Source organism: Camellia sinensis, chromosome 9, assembly GCF_055761805.1.
Source record: "Camellia sinensis isolate YWXY chromosome 9, ASM5576180v1, whole genome shotgun sequence".
In the NCBI taxonomy this organism is placed as follows: Eukaryota; Viridiplantae; Streptophyta; class Magnoliopsida; order Ericales; family Theaceae; genus Camellia; species Camellia sinensis.
Window position 1 is genome coordinate 75,441,981 of NC_138969.1, and position 20,651 is coordinate 75,462,631.

At 35.7% G+C, this 20,651-nt stretch overlaps 1 protein-coding gene across 7 annotated transcripts; it reads left to right on the forward strand.

Annotated features, from left to right (window-relative positions):
* The first annotated feature begins 1,103 nt into the window (after positions 1 to 1,103).
* Positions 1,104 to 20,360, forward strand: LOC114258118 (phosphatidate cytidylyltransferase 1). 7 transcript variants are annotated; one of them, XR_014339980.1, is made up of 14 exons: positions 1,104 to 1,216; positions 1,381 to 1,425; positions 6,064 to 6,225; positions 6,587 to 6,840; positions 7,430 to 7,581; positions 8,628 to 8,769; positions 9,370 to 9,526; positions 9,998 to 10,045; positions 10,144 to 10,230; positions 11,038 to 11,166; positions 11,260 to 11,316; positions 19,644 to 19,727; positions 19,834 to 20,066; positions 20,160 to 20,360. XR_014339980.1 is itself a non-coding variant. In XM_028197980.2 (13 exons), the coding sequence occupies exons 3-13, from the start codon at positions 6,154 to 6,156 to the stop codon at positions 19,921 to 19,923; spliced, it is 1,272 nt and encodes a 423-aa protein (XP_028053781.2). In that variant the 5' UTR covers positions 1,104 to 1,216; positions 1,381 to 1,425; positions 6,064 to 6,153; the 3' UTR covers positions 19,924 to 20,360. The 7 variants fall into 7 exon arrangements, 5 of the variants coding, with proteins under 5 accessions (XP_028053781.2, XP_028053784.2, XP_028053783.2 ...); XM_028197980.2 differs by having other exon boundaries at positions 19,834 to 20,360; XM_028197983.2 differs by having other exon boundaries at positions 6,128 to 6,225; positions 19,834 to 20,360.
* Positions 20,361 to 20,651: the final 291 nt, after the last annotated feature.

Sequence of the window (20,651 nt, forward strand, 5' to 3'; positions counted from 1 at the left end):
AAAGGTAAATATAATTTATCCATTGTAAAATTATATTTTTGCTCATTAGTTTAGATTTTCACCATTATCGATTTAGATGAATTGTCTCTAATTGAATCGTATATATTGAAATCAAATACTTTAAGATTAAACAGATAAAATTGATAATTTAAAAATGAAATAGAAAAAATAAAGGATACAAAGTTAAAAATCCAAACCCACCTTTGTATATTATAGTTTTTTTTGTTTATATTAACAAAAAAAAATTAAATTAAATCTAAACAAAAACTTGTTTAGTATCTATTTTCATTTTCAAAAACTTATAAACAATTTACAAAATTTACTAAATTTTTATAATCATAAAAAAGGGCAAATTACATATACTCCCTCGAGGTTTAGCAAAATTACAGATACTCCCTAAGGTTTGAGAAATTACAGATACTCCCTTGAAGGTTATATTTGCATAACAAATTAAGGGGCAAATTGTTATGAAAATATAAATCTCAGGGAGGGATCTGTAAATTTCAAAGCCTCAAGGAGTATCTGTAATTTAACTAAACCTAGAGGGAGGTATATGTAATTTGCCCTAAAAAAATTCACCTATTTAATTTTTTTTACCCCCTTCACCCACAACTCATTATCACCATCGACTAGTCCCACTTCCAACCATCGTCGGTGATATCTTCCGACAACCATCTGCAGCCATCTTCTCTCACCGATAGCAACCACCATTGGTCACCACATCACATCTGCGGCCACATTAAGTAACCACTTGGAGCGACGAACCACCATCTCCAATCGTCAACAATCACCTTCGACTACTACCTCTAACCACTGACAACTACCTCTAGCTACCGCCAATCGCCTCTGACAACCAATAACAACCTCCAATCAACACCTTTGACATCCAATAACCACATCCAACCATAATTTGCGATTGTCAACAACCGTCTCCTTTCACGTGATCACCATTTCGACTTGTTTTCAAGAAAAAAATTCCCATAACATGTGTACTAAATATGTTTTTATTTTCATTTTTATAAAAAAAAAATTCATAAACTTGTTTATTAATATCTGTAAATAAAAAAATATAAATTGTAAACTTTACAAAACACAACTAATTTTCCTTACTAACTAAAATTTGTTTTTTCTTAAAATTACCAACGAATGCTCTTTTTGCTTCCACTCACAACTTGATAAATATTCGCGTCTCGATGCTCTACTTTGGTGTTTTGAGGTACCCTCTTTCTCCCTTCTCCCTCAGTGTACTGTCTCAACCGAAGCTGCTCTCTCTCTCTCTCTCCCTCCCCATATTTATGTACTTATATGATTTTATGGTACACATAACGATTATTATTTTATTTTTTGGGGGGTTAAATTTGCTGTGGTTTGAATCTCCAGGTTCAAAATTTGAAAAACGAGGTCTGCAGGAGTACAGATTTTGCAGTAAGAATCGCTTCTGCTTCTCACATTTAAGTTTCAGTTGTATTTTCAAAAGGGTTTTTTTCACATTTTACACTTGAAATGTTAATTTTGAGATTCATTGTGTTTATTATGTACGGTTAAAGTGACCGATTATCCTAACCTATAAGCAGATTTGCCCAACAATATATCAAACTATCCAACACAACCCTGACCTAAACTGAATGGGTACACAAGCACAAACAGTACAGAGTGCATAATAATTGGAACCTATGAAGCACGGGTGTGGGTACGTCGATATGATAAAATCTAAAAAACGTAGATACGGGCGAGGCTGGTATGTTTGTAAAAAAAAATTATTTTTAATTTGGAATAACACACAAAAATTAGTTAAATAACTTGGTTTGTTGAGATCCAATTTACAATTCACATCTAATGCAAAAAAATAAAGGTATAAACAAAAATTAAATGTTATTATATTAAATAATTTACAAATCATAATTTAATTTTAAAATCATGCTAAGCATTAACATAAATAAATAAAGTCTAATGAAATTTGTTTTACCTTTTTATTAGAAGAAAATATTGTTTTAACTAAGGTACGGTATGATTTAGATATACACTAGCTACGTTTGGATACAGCAAAAATTAAAAAGAAAAAATTTGATACATGTTTCGTGTACCTGGTATGCATATAGAAGTACTATACGAAGTACCGATACTCGGTGCAGGTAGGGTTACAGGTATTTGTCGAAATACCCATGCCTCATAGATTGGAACAAACACTTATCACAAAACTTAAAACCCAAAACCCCCTTTAACCAGGTTAGGAAATAGACCCGAAATGTATATGAAGGTATCCAACGTATTCATTGGTATCCATATATAATTGTGTTGAGAAAGCAGTTGGTGGTAAAGGCTAAGATTTGGGACTTTTGAGTAAAATTTGAAATTATGCTGATATTGAACTTGAAACTGTAGTATAATATAAGCAAACCATGGGTATCTAGGCATGGAAGTCACATGTTTGATAGAAATTCCACAAGAGTATGGGATTTTTTTTATGACAATATTAACTTGTGGATGCATAAGATCATCCAAAACCATGTGCATTGGCTAAGCTTAGGGAGAGTCCAACTTGAGACTAGTTCTTCCTCAGCCATGATCTTGGTGAACTAATCCATATGTGTAGGCACTTTTAGTTTGAACATCTTTTTTTTTTTTATTATTATTTTTGGATAAATTTTAGTTTGAACATCTTTAAGTTACTTGTTATTTATGTAGGCATTAACTAGTAGCTGAAGGTGTATTTTGGGTTGTTAGGATCATGGAAGTAAAGGCCAGTAAAGGGTCGAAGTTCAAACTGTGCTTGCTCAAAGATTTGTAGTGATTGAGTTAGGTCATTTGTTTAACATTGTGATTGTCTCCTTTTAGGTGTTTTTTCCCTGCCTTTTCCGAGTTATTCTCATGCAATATGTATTGTAGCTTCCATAAGATAGAATTAAACTTGATAGTATTTCAATAATTGCTTGCATTTCCTAAGTTTGATATTGTTTGACCAGTGTGTCGCAAAATAACTGGCATCTAGGTAATTTTTTTAAATAAATTTATAATTTTCCACCGATGCTATTTTGAGTGTGTAGATGGTCATATCTACAAGTCACATGTCACCTGAAGGACTTTACGAAGGTTTTGGTTTAGTGGGTCATGAGGGAGAGTTAAGGGATGAGGGAGAGATAAGGGTTGATGCCACAGAGACTCCATCACATCTTGTGCTTAGATGTACACTTTTAGCTATGCAAGAATTTATCTGTTGGAGAGAATGAGAAAGAGGCTAGTGATATGTGTCCCTCTCATATGGACAACTTATTGGGCACATGTCTCCTAACTATTGGTAGCCCTTGCACGTGTATAGGTTTTACATAGGACCTTGTCTATCTATACCTTATATCTTATTTATTGATTCTTAGTCAATTATGAGATTTATTCTTTCTATACTATGTTCTTGTATTTTATCTCTATGTTATCTCTCTCTCTATTGATTAGTGGAGGCAACGGTGAGGAAGTGCGATAGGACCATGGTTGATGGAAACACTAAGGGGAGGGGAAGACCTAAATTGACACGGGATACTATAGTAAAGAAGAGTATGAATTTATTTGATTTAAGTCAACATATGACCCTTGATTAAGCAGAATGGAGAATTTTTTTTTTTATATAACCGACCCTAGTTGATTGGGACATGACATGAGGCTTCATTTGGTTTGATTTGGTTTATCTTATTTTTTCTTCTTATATATATATATATATATATATACTGAGAGAGAGAGAGAGAGAGAGAGAGAGAGAGAGAGAGAGATCTATGTTTTTGGATACATATATTTTCTCTATTCATACATATTATTGCTCTCTATCTCTCTGCTAGTTTCTTATACATTGCACTACCTCTCTCTTCTGCTTTCCTCAATTCCCTCTCCTCCATCAAATTACACCCCCTTCGAATCTCCCTGGTTTGGACATATGTGTCTTGAGCTCCTTCACAGTTCGAGTCTTCGACAATCTACATAGTGGTTTCATCTGATGCATCACTTGAGGACTGGTTTAGTTAACATATTTATTTATATTTTCCATGTGGTTTGACCAGATTTTACCCCCCTAAATGGGACATGACTTCCTTGATCCTTTTGCACTTCAAATGTAAATTAAGAGGTTTTGAGTTGTTACACTTTGTGCATTATGCCAAAGGTGTGTACTCAATCTTTCCTCACCCAAATACGCATTAATGTGTATTAATTGGGCGTTGTTTTTTTACACTTTTTACCTTTTCTAAACAAAGGGCAAAAGAGAAGCCTTCTTCTTGGATTGGCCACTACATCTAATCTGTTGAATTTATTATAAGTTATCTTTTTCCCAAAGCATTTGCCTAAAACTTTTCTTTCTTCCCTTTTTCAAAAGCTCTATTGTTATTGAACATAGAAATTAGAGTACATAGAATATTTTTATTTTTAGTATTATGTATATAATCTGTGATTGTGTCAATCACTGATTTAATATTGTTTCCTTATTTATATCATTTTGTCAATTGTATCATGGATCTATTATACATACATGGTCTCTACCTCATTCATGGGTAAGCCAAATAATTCTTTTCATTCTTTTTTGAAATCCTATTGTTAGGGTTTCAATCAAATGATATCATTTTTTATGGTCCTCCTACTTTTACTATAACATAATGAGTTTCTTTAACTTTCTTTAAATACAAAGCTCGGTTTCTCACATCTTACAATGATTTCTTTGTATCTGTACCCAACAATTCAAAACAAGTTTTGATGAACTAATGTGACATTTGGTGTAATTTAACAAGTCATAGTTATTTTCTTCATTGAAAATGTAAGGCTTGAGGACTTGTAGCAATTTAATGTAAATATATACATATATATTTGCAATATTGGTTATTATTCTGATTTGTTTCTCTCCGACAACAATGAGATGGTACCAAGTAGAAAACAAATAAGTGAATGTTAATTAGTCATCTCAGATTTGTGAAGGAGTTTGGTTAATGAACTACTGAGGAGTGAGATGATCTAGTTTTAAAGTGGGTCAATGAAGATGAAAGTGAAAAAGACGGAAGTTGAGTGACAAGAAAAGGAAAAAAATTAAAATTAAAAATAAAAAAATTGACCTATATCTCTGCTCAAAATTTGCGTTGTATTTGGTGGATGGGTTAAATAAAAATTATGAATTGGTCATAGAGTTGAGTTGGTGTTTTGTTGTTGAGGGAGCTATGAAGCACGGACACCTCTCTGGAGGTCACGTACGAGTGTCGGACACATGTCGGACACGCTGGAAAGAGTAGGACATGCTGGGACACTTGGGACACAACACGTTGAGGGCATGCTAGGAACACGTTGAGGACACGTTAAGGACACGCTGAAGACTATATTTTTTAGAAGAAATTAAAATTTTTAATTTTTTTATTAAAATAGCATATCTAAAGTTGATAAATTTGATAAAATTAAATATTTGACATAAAATACATATTAGATATTTAAAAACATAACATATAATAAATATATAAAATTATATTTTTCGCACGTGTCCCCAATATGTTGTGTCCTGCATTTTTTAAAAATTAACTTGTCCGCGTGTCCGTGTCGTATCACGTGTTTATGTCCGTGCTTCTTAGTGAGGGATAAGACTGGAATAATTGCTTGGTTATCTCCGGCTTCTTTCCTGCTTCAACATTTATTGCTTGCTTTACATGAATGATGCTCCTGCTACAAATATTATGTTATCTTTTCCATAAGAGGTTTTTGATCAAATCCCTCTCTAGTTCCCTTATTAGGTGTGGTTTTATACAGTGGTAAAACAACACTTATTGGTCTACTCCTATTTATTTGCATCGTATTTACTTGTTAATTGTAATTGCTATCATTTTGCTCTAGTTTGAACTTGTTGCCCATGTAAATTTGGTTTCTTTTAACAATGACAAATTCTTCTACGATGTTGATTGGGATTGTTGTGCCTCAAATTTGCAGTGTCAACACATTAAAATATCAGCTTGGCTTCATAAATCATTTTACCTTTGAAATTTTTTCCATTAATTTGCAATGCTATTAAGAATATCTTCCTCATGAATGTCGTTGTTTGTCTTGCTGTTTCAGGGCTTTGTGTATAACCATATTTATGTATAAAGGAAAAACATTTTTATATATTGTTTCTTGTTAGCTGTGTAAAAAGTAAGCTGAAGAGCTATGCAGAAGGATCATGGCAGTGCCCCAGCAGCAAATACTGGACGGCTTCGGCATCGTAAACGCTCAAATGAGGTTGGTAACTTTGTTTTACAATTTATTTACTTACTGCAATCTCTTATAGAAAAATACAGTCATCCTTGTTCGTTGCAAATATCTATAAAATAATGCTTAACCTTACAAAACTTGATCATTAGTACTTTATTGAGGAAAGCTAAAATCTATCTTGTTGCTTGGGCTTGGGGGTTCTTCTTCTTCATGAAGCCATGGGTGTTGATTTTTAGAACAAGACAGTTGGAAATGGTTGCTTTTTAGAAACTTTTTCTGGTTATCTACTACGATAAAAAAATATTGAAAGGGATATACCATGTATGACTTCTTCGGAATGATAGGGGTTAATGTTTTTCTTTTCTCTTTTTTCTCGGTTGGCTGTCAGGTTCCTACAGAGGATAGCAAAGAAAATGGAAGGCATTTACTTATTAATGATCAAAGCAAATACAGATCAATGTTGACTCGTGTATATTCATCAATTTGGATGATTGGGGGCTTTGTACTCATAATCTACATGGGTCATCTCTGTATTTGGGCCATGGTGGTTGTTATCCAAATTTTCATGGCAAAAGAGCTGTTCAATCTTCTCAGGAAAGCGCATGAAGATAGTCACCTGCCAGGATTTAGGCTATTGAATTGGTATGTTAAAACAGATTCTTGTAGTGTGTCAACCTTATCAACTGAAGTTTGTTGTTTCTCTGGGAGAGTCAATTCATGGAGAGAGCTCATTACTTGAATGAATGACGACTACTGAGCTGTTCTTTAATTTCTTGGTGTATCAGACCTGCTTTGCACAATTCTAGCCGTCTTGTTTGGATAAGTACACACTTTCTGTTAGTTTTAAGTTGGGCGCTTTTAGGCAACAATTCTTTGAACTGTTAACTTTGGCGCAACTATATAATACGTATCAAAACATGTATCTTTTTGTTAGTGTATCAGACCTACCTGCCTTGCACAATTCTAGCCATCTTGTTTGGATAAGTATGCATTTTATGTTAGTTTGAAGATGAGCGCATTTAGGCATCAGTTCTTTGAATTGTTAGCTGGTGCAACTGTATAATGCTTAGCAAAACATGATGTATCTTTTCAACTGGTAGCTTGTACTTGTCTGACCTGTTTTTGAGGTTTGCCAATGTCCACAATATTTCTGTCATGATCTCTAAGTGTTTGTTGCTAAAATATGATAGGTTACTCCTGTTCGTGTTAAATTTCAACTGTTTGTTTCCAGGCACTTTTTCTTCACTGCTATGCTGTTTGTATATGGCCGCATTCTCAGTCAACGGCTTGTCAACACTGTTACATCTGACAAATTCTTATATCAACTCGTGAGCATTTTTATCAAGTATCACATGGTTACCTGCTATTTCTTATATATTGCAGGTGAGTTATTTGTTATGTTTATTCTTCTGCAATGGGTTTGAGGAATCTTAACCATTGCAGATCTGTATCTTGATTGTAAATTATGTCTTTGGAAACAAATAGGCATGATTCATTGTGCATGAAATTTTGATCCTATTCTGTTCTATTTTGTTTTCGTAAATTACACTGTTCTCTACTGAGGTTTGGAGAAAATACACCAACCCTCACAGTTCTAGCATAATTACAATAACCCCCTTTTAGAGGTTGTTTGGCATGATCTATATTAGCACACTTTTTTGTTTTTGTTTTTGTTTGTTTTTGTTTTTTTTTTTTAATCTTTTTTGAGTCACATCACCTCTCTATTTTTCTACATATTTTTTCGTAAAAAGTCAAAAAGTGCACTTATTTAGATCATCCCAAACAACTAGTAAGGATAAAGGGACTGAAACTAATACAAATGGTGTGAAGACACGGAAATAAACAAAGTAAAATATACACTTCAGTGTAAAGAATATGACGACAACATTTTTTTCATCCATATGCCTAATGAATAATTGATGAAGAGGGGACTACGTGCTATGCGAATTAAAACCTTGTGGGAACCCAATATAATTATGCCAGACTTGTGAGGTAACCATATTTTCTCTAAGTCTCAAGGGAGGTTAGTGTAATTTACCCTTTTTTTATATGCTTTTTTTTTTTTATGACTGGGTATCCGAGCCAGCTTATGCTCACCTCGACTAATCCCGAGACTCAGGCAAAGTATCTTCTCCACGTGGATCAGGCAAATCTTGGGCAGAGCAAGCAGGCGTGGCCCCAAGGAGTTGAATACTTCATGTATACGGGGTCGTGTTTTGCTGAATACTTCATGTATACAGGCCTTGTTTTTCTGAATACTTCATGTATACAGGGTTGTGCCCTCTTTTTGTTGGCTGCCTTTAACAAAATTGTTTATATTGCCTATCAAAAACGAAAAAAGAAAAGGCTTCTCTGTTATGTTACTGGTTTATTGCTGTTAGTATAGTATTTCCCTGACATCATTTGTGATTCCTTTCTGCTGAACTCAGGTTTTATGTGGTTCATTCTCACACTAAAGAAGAAGATGTACAAGTATCAATTTAGCCAATACGCATGGACACACATGATTCTAATTGTGGTGTCCACACAGGCCTCCTTCACAGTAGCCAACATTTTTGAAGGAATTTTTTGGTAATGTATCTTAGAAACTTTTTTGATTTTGTAGTTATATCAAACTCTAATGTGTAACCCATTATGTTGTTGGTGTACTGTTGTTTGATACTGTGTACCCTTCATGTAAAATACATTTGGGAGGGGGCTTTACATGATCTTTCCTGTCCTAGTCTTGTTTCCTGAATTTTTTTTCTATAATTGAGTAACAAAGTGATCAGGCTAAGGGGCATGAAGGCTTTAGTTGAAATGGGAAACAAACAATCACACACACTTACACACAAAGCATACCAAAAAGAAGGAAAAAGAACAGAAAACTAGAAGGCATTTAAGTATCACTTGAGGCGATAGCAATAATGGTCCTGTTTTTTTTCCCTCCTTGGAATTTTGGGAATACATAACCACTGCATTCAATTTCAATTTTCCATTTTTGTCTTCTGTGAGTAATTGACATTTATGCACCATGAGTTTTTTGCATTTCAGATGGCTTCATTGTGTGAGTGCCAAGTTTTTGGAATTCTATATTGTTTCTTCTTTGTTCTTTCTCCCTACCCTGTTTCAATGTGAGAGTATTGCTCTTGAATAAGAAAAAAATTAATTATGTCTTCGTTTTTAACACAGGTTTCTTCTTCCAGCATCACTTATTGTTATCAATGATATTGCTGCTTATTTCTTCGGTTTCTTCTTTGGAAGAACCCCTTTGATCAAGTTATCTCCGAAGAAAACATGGGAAGGTTTCATTGGAGCATCTGTTACAACTATCATCTCTGCATTTATGGTGAGCACTCCTTTTAAGTGGGAATGAGAAGCACTTTAATTTTGAATGCACATATTGATTGTTGATTAGTATTGGAAGGTACATTACTTTGAGAGTAGATCTCATTTTATAGTATAGTTTTGACTTTTTATTGGGTTCCAACTCCATCCTGATAAACTTTTATTTTCCCTTCTCTACGGATTCCAAAAAAATGGGCTGCCTTGCATTGGTCTCACAGATCCTGTACTTCTATTCATATCTAACCATAAATAGTGTATCATGACTCTAGCAGTCACAGTTAAATGATGTCAGAATTTCTTTTTAAATCTGCCGCGCAGTCTTAGTGCTTGTGCCTTTTTCGTTAGATTTTGTTAGTCAATGTTAATTCACTAAAAAGCATATTCATTCCATGCATACATATTAAATAAAATGCAGAAGACTCAGTATTATACTTGTGTTTATGAGATTTTGCAATGTCTATTGTTCACACAGCTTGCAAATATTATGGGTCGCTATGAGTGGCTAACATGTCCAAGGAAGGTAAACGTTATGATTCAATAATATGGCATTTTTATTTAAAAACTTGTGTCCAACATTGAAGAAATTTGTCTCTGTTCCCATGGTGGTAATATATACAGGATTTGTCAACTCGTTGGCTTCATTGTGATCCTGGTCCGTTGTTCAAACCGGAGTACTTCACTTTACCAGTGTGGGTTCCTAAATGGGTAAGAGAACACTAACTGAACATATGTGCACCAGAATTTTCACCAACAATTTGCTTTCCATTACCAAAGTTTCTATACTTCGAATATAAGAGATGTCTCCACATTTCCATTTTCTGCTAAGCCATTCTTCATTAATTAATTAAATTGACCTTGATGGGTTGGGAGGTGGAGCCTACAAATTTGTTTTTGGAAAAGCTGTATGGACAAATGCTTGAGAAGGGGATTGTTCAAGGTCGAAGCCTCACAAGAGTAGGATATTCTGTGTGTTCTTGATATAGGAACTAAGGGATGTTGGTCTGTCCAATTTTCATTGGAAAAGGATGTGACCTACGAAGGCTCCAATGAAGGTTGCTTTTTTTGCTTTGACTGCCACTTGGGATGCTATTTTCAAGATTGATAACTTGAGATGCTGGGAAATGTCCTCGTGGCCTGGTGTCAGCCAATTTTTGTTGCATGATGGAAGAGTTTGTTGCTTGTTGGAATAAAGGTTGAATTAAGAGTGTGCGAGGAAAATGTGAGAGGTGGCCCCTTGTGCTTAATATGGTGCGTGTGGTGGGAGAGGAATAGAAGATGTTTCCAAGGGTTAGATGTTCCAGCTCATAAGCTGTTAGGAGTTTTGTTGTCCACATTGCATTCTTGGATTTTGATCAGAATGCTTGTGTGTTTTCATTGGACTTTTGATTAGAATGCTTGCATTCTTCTCTATACCTGTGTATTTTGGCTGCACCCCCTTCCTTTTTTTGCAATTTTCATTTACTTATATATGAAAAAATATAATGCTTTAACATTTGTCATTTTCTTCTGCAGTTTCCTTGGAGAGAAGCCCAGGTTTTACCTGTTCAATGGCATGCGGTGTGGCTTGGTCTTTTTGCATCAATAATAGCACCTTTTGGAGGTTTTTTCGCAAGTGGTTTTAAAAGAGCCTTCAAGATTAAGGTTGTCTATTGTTTTTCATTCTATAAATTACTGTAGATGGCATTGAAGGTCACAGATGTTGATTCTATTTTTTAAATTTCTTTCTTGTTTCAGGATTTTGGTGATAGTATTCCTGGACATGGTGGAATGACTGATAGAATGGATTGCCAGGTAAGCTGTGCAAAAGGTTGTATAATTTTTGTACTTGGGTGAGGATGGAATGTACTGCCAGGTGACAAGCCAGGAAAGGAAAAAAAAAAAAAAAAAAAAAAAATTCTAATTGCTTGTCACGTGCCCCTTTGGTTTCGACTAATGAGCTTATTATCCCATGAATTTTTTATTTTGGAGAAAAAAATGTTATTCCATCTGGTCTGAGAAGATTGGCACGTTTTAAAAATAAACATCTAACAGAGATACATTACTAATCTTACGTATTTAACCTATTGAAGTTTATGTTTCCCATACCATCTTCCCTATTTTGGTGCTAAATATGTGGGAGAGATTCTTTGGCCTTGATGGGGCAATGTGAGAATACGATGACAGGAAAGACAAAATTCAATAAGAGGCCTCTCTTTGCCAGATCACAACACAAGTTCATCAATATACATTGTTTTGTGTTTTTCAATATTGTGACATCCTGTGGTATTAAAAACTAGGATAAATTGTAGAGAATGAATGAAAAATAAGCATAAATAGTACAAATAGGGAAAAAATTAACAAAGGTTTATGGATGGACTGAAAAACCATAAGTAAATTTCACGATGTTTGCACTAAGCTATTTTCAAGTCAAACTAAAAGACGCAAATTGAGGAGCTTTAGATTCTTCTTCTTCTTTTTATTTTTAAAATAAGGAAATAAATTTTAAGAAAAAGAAACAAGGGGGTACAGTGTAAGTATACAAAGTCAAAACCTCTATACAACTCAAGTACCTAGAGTGTCAACAAAATCCAAATATGTGTCGGGGGTGTTGATCCTTGACCCAAAGATCTATTTTTCCTTGATATAAATTGAGATCCCCAAATCCTCAAAAGAACATCTATGTTCATCCTTGACCCAAAGATCTATTTTTCCTTGATATAAATTGAGATCCCCAAATCCTCAAAAGAACATCTATGCACTTCATGTCGAAGATACCACATTAGACACAACAGAGTATCCATCCAAGCCTCCTACTTGCCCTCACTTTACCCCTTTCCAACTCTAATATAAATCCTACATTGTGGTTGGGAACGCCCAACAACAATGTCAAACAAAGTCAAACACCTACAACCATACCTCCCTAGCCACCCTAGATAGAATGAATTAAAAAATGATCCACGGAGTAGCTATCTATGAAGCACATATACTTTTAGAAGGGAGTCTTATCCATATCATACCTACATTGGATACAAAGACTCACAGATACATAGTTGATACTTCTTAAACATATCTGATACTTGATATTATTTTTAATAACTATTGGATACTTTTCTTCGGACACTTTAGATCACATATTTGAACTATTATGAAATTGATATTATAATAATTTTTGCATAATATTAGAATATAATTGTTATAACTTATAATAAATACAAGAATAGTTTTTCAATAAATATTTATTTATTTATTTATATATATATACCAATTAAGAAAAAAATGGGATTAAAGTAGTACTTTACTTTTTTTTTCAGAATTTAGCGAATTAACATATCCTTAATGTGTCATGCATGTTTTTATACGAAATCAGATTTTGACAATTAGATAAGCAATTAAATTTCTGCAGCCGGATCCATGTTTCATTGGTAGCCATTCAAGAGTCCTACTCACCATCACTATACCCATTTCCAACTCAGAATTAAATCCTACATTGTGCTAGGGAATGCCTGACAAATGTCAAACAGAGACAACACCAACACTCTTTATCTCCCCAACCACTGTAGATAGAATGAATTAGGAGATGATCTACAGATTCTCCTTCCTCCTTACACATATAAGTATACGACACCAATTAACAATTATTTTCCTCTTGTTAATAAGAATGTCCATTGTGTGAACCCTCCCATGAGTTGCTCGCCATCCCAAAACAAAGGGCCAACTTGGGAGGGACTTTTATTTGCTAAATGACTTTATTCTGATTCCCACACACCAGAGTGAAGTCTTATTTTTTCCATTTCACAAACTTAGGAGACTGAAGTTTTTTTATCTGAGTTATAGATTTTCACTCTTAGTTTCAACCTCAAAATTTGTAAATCTAAGTCAGAGAAGTTGGTTTTATCAGCCAAAGAAATCGTAAAAGGTCAGGGGAAAGGGATAGAAAGCACTTATCTGGAGAAGAGGAAAGAAGGGAGCAGAAAAGTGTTTTGGTACTACAAAAGTTGTCTTTTTGACTCTGTTATTATGCAAGACATACTTCAAGTTTCAAAATGGTCTGCCTAAAACTATATTATCAACCAACATGGTAGTTACATGGACTTGGCCGCTTAGTTTATGTCTAAATGTTTGATTCATTTAATTTTCATGTTCAATGCATGGGGACATGGCGAGAATTTAATATTTCTTAATATACACTTTTTATTTTTTTTTTCCTTCTTTTTTTCCTTTCTTCCTTGGGTAAAAATGAAGCTCACAAGGTGATATAGAGCATTTCATGCATAATAGGAGTGTTTTAGATATAGTTTTGTGGTAAACTTGAATAATTAAATATGCTTGCTAGTTGAATGTCTACACATGTTGGACACAATCCCATACTCTTATCCAAGTATGGAGTGTCCGAGATGGATAATTCATAGGCCACGTATGAGCATTGTCCAGGGCAATTATAGTGCATGATTACATCTTCTATCTCAATGATCTGATCTTTTCTTTCTTGTTTTCATTCTTGGGCTTGTGTTCTGCACGTGCCTGCGTATTTTGGGTGTCTTAGTAATAATAGCTAAAAAGCCGAAAAGTTACTAAAAAAGCTAAAAAGTCAGAATTATACAAAAAAGTCAAAGATTCTGTTTCCTCTCTACTTTTTGCACATTTTTTTTCGTAAAAAGTCTAAATATCCCAAATATATTAAATTTTTCACCTCATATTTTTGCCAAAAACCCAATAAGTTATTAAAATAGCCTATTCACAAACCAACCACTAGTAGATTTGGATTCATATTAACCACGGAGCAAAGTTCAGATCAAGCAAACATCTCTTGGTCACTTGCCCTACCATTGAAAGTTATCCTAGCATATCTTAAAGGTGATTATGACCATATGTTTATATAGTTTTCGAGGGTTAATAATAATTGGTTTCTTGGTTTGGCTTTGTAGTAGCTTCCATATAAGATGGATGATTGGTTAATTTTTATTCTCAATACATAATACGACATTCATATATATATATATATATATATATATATATTTTTGGGATAAATAATCATACTTTATTAAAGAAGTATTAAGACGATGCAAAGAATACAAAAAATGGGCTCCACAAAGGACCCAAACCGAACAAACTAAGCAAATCCATCACAAACAAAACTAACTAATCAAATCCTCCACAAAATCTACAAAAGCCAAAACATTTAGATCAATCGAACCTATAACCCAACTATGAAGCACCATAAGAAGCCGGCTCTCTAGCCAAGGAACTAAATGAGACACCCCGAAAAACACGCCTATTATGCTCCAACCAAATCAACCACAGTAAATAATGGGAAGCCAACAACCAAGCCTTATGACGCCTTATCCCAACCCTACCCCCTATTCAACTCTACAACACCTCTAACATTGAGCCCAGTTGCATCCAAACTAGACCAAAAGTTGCAACAATCAACATCCAAAGCCGAGACGGAATTAGACAATGAATAAGCAAATGATCCACCGACTCCGCATTCCTACAACAGAAATAGCACTAATTGACCAAAATATGTCAATGGCGAGTTAAATTATCAATAGTCAAGGTACACCCTAAGGCCGCGTCCAAACTAAAATTTGGATGTAGTCCTCACCACCCAAATACACTTCCAAGGAAACGGGACATTATCTCCACCCGCAAGCACAAAATAAAAGGACGGCACCGAAAAAACTCCTTTGGACTTTGGACAATCCCATACTAGAGAATCAACCTTAACCCCTCCATATTGCACACCATATAAAAACCCCAGAAGATCCACCAATTGATCCAACTCCCAATCCTGAATAGCACGATGCAAATGAACATTCTAAACAAATGACTGCCCTTGTCTTACCCTAACAGAAGCCACCACCTCCTCAACATCAGGTGCAATACCAAATATCAAAGGAAACATTGTAGCTAAAGTTTGCACCTCACCCAATCCGTCCTTCCACAATCGAACCCTATCCTCCACCCCTACTTTAAACCTAACCCTCCAAAACTCTCCCGACCTAATCAAATCTCCTTCCACAAACCTCGACCATGAATTGGCCCGCCCTTCCCGAGCACCACCCTCCTGCCCAAATCATACTTCTCCATCACCACCTTCCTCCACAACCGGTCCCTCTCTCTTACAAAGTGCCACAATCATTTCCCCAAAAGAGCCACATTAAACGTAACCAAGCGCCTAACTCCCAAACCTCCCAAACCACCCCTCTTTAGGAACACAAATCCTATACCAAGCTCCTAGATGATAATGAAACCCTTCCTCCCCACCACTCCACAAAAAATCCCTTTGCAACTTCTCTAAATGCTTTGCAACTGCCACAAGAATCGCATGCACCGACATGAAATAAGTCGGAATACTCATAAGGACGCTCTTGATCAACGTGATCCGCCCTCTTTTCGACAAATACTGCCATTGCACATGATAAACCACCCCATCCCAAACCCTTTTCACCTTAAAAATGGAACCCAAAGGTAACCCCAAGTAAGAAACCGGTAACGTAGCCACCTTGCACCCTAAAATTGCTACCAACACTAGAAGCCGGGCCACCTTACCCACCGGAATGAACTCTGACTTTGTTAGTTTACTCGAAGCCCCAATATAGCCTCAAAACACAGAAGCACATGCCGCAAATGACTAATTTGATCCGCATCCGCATCACAGAAAATAAACACATCATCCGCATAAAAAAGGTAAGAGACAACCAGGAGAGTAAGACTTGTCCCCACTACAAAGCTCGCCAACAGGCCCCCTTGAACTGCTCAGAATAATAACCCACTCAGAACTTCCATCACCAAAATAAACAATAAAGGTGACAAAGGATCACCCTAATGTAAACCCCTCCATGTCAGGAAAAAGCTTTCCGGTGTCCCATTAACCAAAGTCGACATCCGCACAGTAAATATACAAAACTAAATCCATCTTCTTCATATATCCCCAAGACCCATCCTTTCCAACACAATAAAAACTTCCAATTCACATTGTCATGCGACTTCTCAATATCCAATTTACAGATAACCCCCTCGATGCAAGATGATTAGGACAGCAGCAAATCTGGGCTTTAGGATTGATTTTAATTGGGTTTTATGGCTGAAATTGCAATAAGAGTATAGGGTACAAGTAGGGTTTGTTTAGGGTAATAAACGGGCAAGAGTTTAACCATGAAAGATGAGATTGTTTAGGGACTATGAACAGTATCCGTGAACAGTGTTATGGGCTGTTGAATGTGCAAAAAATAAAATAGAGAAAGGAGAAGAAAAAGATAGATTTAGGAATCACTCTTAGAATCCCTTAGGTATCACACCTAAGGTTTGATTGCATCATACAATCCATAAAGAAGCTTCAAAAGCTCTTCAAATTCTTTAAAATATTTACTCTATTGAATTAAAAGCATTACATAATTTTATGTCAACTTTAGAGACTTTCTAAACTAACTAGAACCAAAAAAGGAAACTACTTTAATAACTTAGACTTCCAAAACTAGTTTAAGATCAAATAAAAAACCTAAATAAAACCCAATTACATAATTTGACCCCCAAGACAACCCATGGATGATCCCTACAATCCATGACAACAATAATGAAAATTACCAAAATACTCGACCTAAAAATTCTAGAAATCATGATATAAAATTCTAATAATACTAGAAACATTATTATATAAGATTCCTATTAGGATCTCTTTAAAATCATGCCAATGTCCAGATATCATCATTTCCTTGAATTTGGCCGTCCTTGAACTTTTTATATTCTGCATCACTTTCCTTGCTGGATTCTTAAATCTCCACACTCATTTGACATAAGCACAGCATCCAAAATCTGCCGCCCACCGACAAAAGCATTTTGGGACTCTGACACCACCTCCTCCAGAACACCCCGGAGCCTATTGGCTAATAGAACTTTAGCCAGTAACTTATAGACACTGCCTAAAAGACTAATCAGGCAAAAATCCTGAATATCCTCCACCCCTTCCTTAGAAATCAAAGCAATAAAGGTCGCATTAAAACTCTTCTCAAATTGCCCCGTTTGATGAAACTAATCAAACATGGCCATAACCTTTGCCTTCACCACCCCCCAACACTGCTGGAAAAAGGCAATAGAGAAATCATCAGGCCCTGGCGCCTTATCCCCAAGCATGCTCCTCAACACCTCCAACACCTCTGAAAAAGACCTCTCTAACAGTAGAACATCCGCCTCTGAAATAGCATCAAAAGCAACCTCCTCTGAACTTGGCTTCCACACCTCCCCTTCATCCTGGAATAAATGCTAATAAAAACCTGCTATACCTGCCCAAACCTTCTCTGACAAAACCACCCCGTTAAGACGCATCTTCCCTATTTGATGCACTCACCGATGAGCATTTGCCATCCAATGAAAGAACTTCGTATGACGGTCCCCACCCCATCCTTCAATCACAAACTTCTGGATCTTTGACAAAAGTTAATCTCCTCCATCTGACCAAACTCCTTCTGAGCCCCTTCCCAACTTCCTTCTCATCCAACCCCTGTAAGACTGAAAGGAAACACCTCCAAGTTCCACTATCTCAGGTCAGACTTTAGAAGTTTCCACTTCTGAGCTAATCGACAACTCGGCATCCCCACCACACTATAGCTGCCCCACCAACCAGCCACCCTCTCCACAAACCCCTCTGCTAACAACCACATATTCTCAAACCAAAATGGTGTCGGACCATTCCCCGGCACCCGAACTATCCAATAAAATTGGCCAATGATCAGAAACAGAATGCTGCAATCTCAATTGAATCATCTGAGAAAAGTGCTCCCAATCCCCAGTTACAAGAAATCTATCATATTGTGTTGCTGTGTTGAGTTACTATTTGAATAAAATGTCTACATATACTTTGGCATGTTTATGCTGCTAATAAACATGGATAATCTATTCCTTTTTTAAAGCGCCTGTTAACTTTTTGTTGTGTCCATTGAATCCTTTTGCTTCACACGTGCTACATAATGGTTGTTACTACCGCATTGACAAAACAAATATGGCTCATTGCTCAATCATTGTTCCAAATATGAATGGTTGAGTAAGAATTTTGCTTCATTAGTTTTCACTGTCAAGATGATGCAGCAAAGTGTTGAGTTTCAATATGTTTAGGCTGTTGTGTATTTGTGACGGGTCATGGCCTATGAAGCACGGACACGGACACGGGACACAGCAATTTCTAAAAAATAGGGACACGGACACGGCAGGGAACACAGCAAATTTTTTAATTTTTTTATAAATATTTTTATTTTAATACACATTAATTATTTTATTTATTTATTATATTTTTTAAATAATTAATTTTTTTATTTTATTTTACATACATGTGTTTATTTATTTTTTTATTAATATGTATGAGTATATATTATCTTACAATATGTATTATATATTATCTTATAAATATACTATATGTTATGTAATAACTATTATATAATATATAATAATAATAATAATAACTATTATATAATATATAATAATAATAGTTAGACCCTCAGATAAAACACAGAAGCAAGGGAGAGAGAGAAGGAGAGAGAGAGAGGGAGACAGGTCGAGGTCGCGATCGCGAGAGAGACAAATTGTGAAGGCGAGAGAGACAGATCGCGATCGTCTGGGGTGTTCGATTGTTCGATCGACTGATGGAGTTTGGAGCTTCGATCTTCGACAGGTTTGTCTCTCTTCCCTCTCTTCCTTCACACTCTCTCCTTTGTCTCTCCCTCCTTGCCGTGCCTCACGCTGTGTCCAGATCTGGACACGTGTGTCCCCTACAAGAAAAACAATTAAATTAAAGGGACACGGTAGATGGCGTGTCCCGTACGTGTCCCCGGCGTGTCCCCGTGTCCGACACCGCCACGGCGCTAATTTTGCCGTGTCTATGCTTCATAGGTCACAGCCCTTTTGCTTTGAACTATTCTTCAATTTGAATATGATTCTTAAGAACTGCATTGAATTAAAGACAAATTTGGCAGGACGAAAGTAATGTCAATCCCAAATTAGATGGGATGGGTTGGCTTGGATGTCCATTTTTTGCCGACAATCTTCTTATGTAATCTCATACATGAGAATGAAATGTCACTGTTGTTGGAATGAATAATTTGCATATGTTTGTTTAGTGTTGTGCTTAATCTGACCTGTTCATGCAGATGGTGATGGCCGTTTTCGCATACATTTATCATCAGTCATTTGTTGGGCCGCAAAGTTTATCAATTGAGATGATTTTGGATCAGGTAAGATTGTGTACTCATGTTCATGTACTCATGGATATGTTTCTCATTCAGAATCAATCAATAAACACGCGGAGTTTTATGTTGGTGGCATTTTCTGTGAATGTAGATTTTGATGAACCTCAGTTTTAAGGAGCAGAGAGCTCTGTACATGAAGCTTGGGCAGATCATCCAGGAAATGCAGTTCGAAGAGTTCTAAATTCACAAAACTGCATGACCTCTGTAATTTTTTGCATGTCTCTCTCCAGCATTCTTTGTGCGAAAGTTGTTTAGCTGGAGGTGTTGATTACAGTCGACGCTCAGTGTAGTGCTCATCGACCATATCATTTTATGCATAAATTTGTAGGTGGACAGTGCATAACCTCCCTTGGAGCTTCACTCGTGCTTGCGCTTTGCTTTGTACTCGGCAGCTTTCTAATGTGTTTTGTCACTCAGGTAAACCTCTTGCTACCTGGTCAAATTGATCCAATGAACTGGGAGAGCTATTTCTTTGCCAGGGAAAGAGATGAAACTATCCAGATCGAAGTAGGGTGAATTCATACATACAAGTACAAGATTCAGAATTTCTTTCACTTCTAAACGATGATTATAAACAATAATTCTTCACCTTTAAATAGAGGACCTACTATTTGATCATGACACGTGAGTAAATTTGGGCTTGTTTTGGGAAGTTGGCTTAGCCACTTTTTTTTGGTTTGTAGCAAAAGCCAAAAGTTGACTTTTTTGAAATTTTTTTCATTTGAGAAGTTGGTTTTTAGCCAATGATAAAATTACAATTCTACCCTTTATGGGTCAAAATGTATTACATGGGTGACGTTGTAAATATTTTAAACTAAATGGGAGTAGTTTGGTCATTTTATTATATTTTGACATCATAAACAAATATTAATAAAAAAAGCCAAAAGTTACTTTTTACTAACTTCTCAA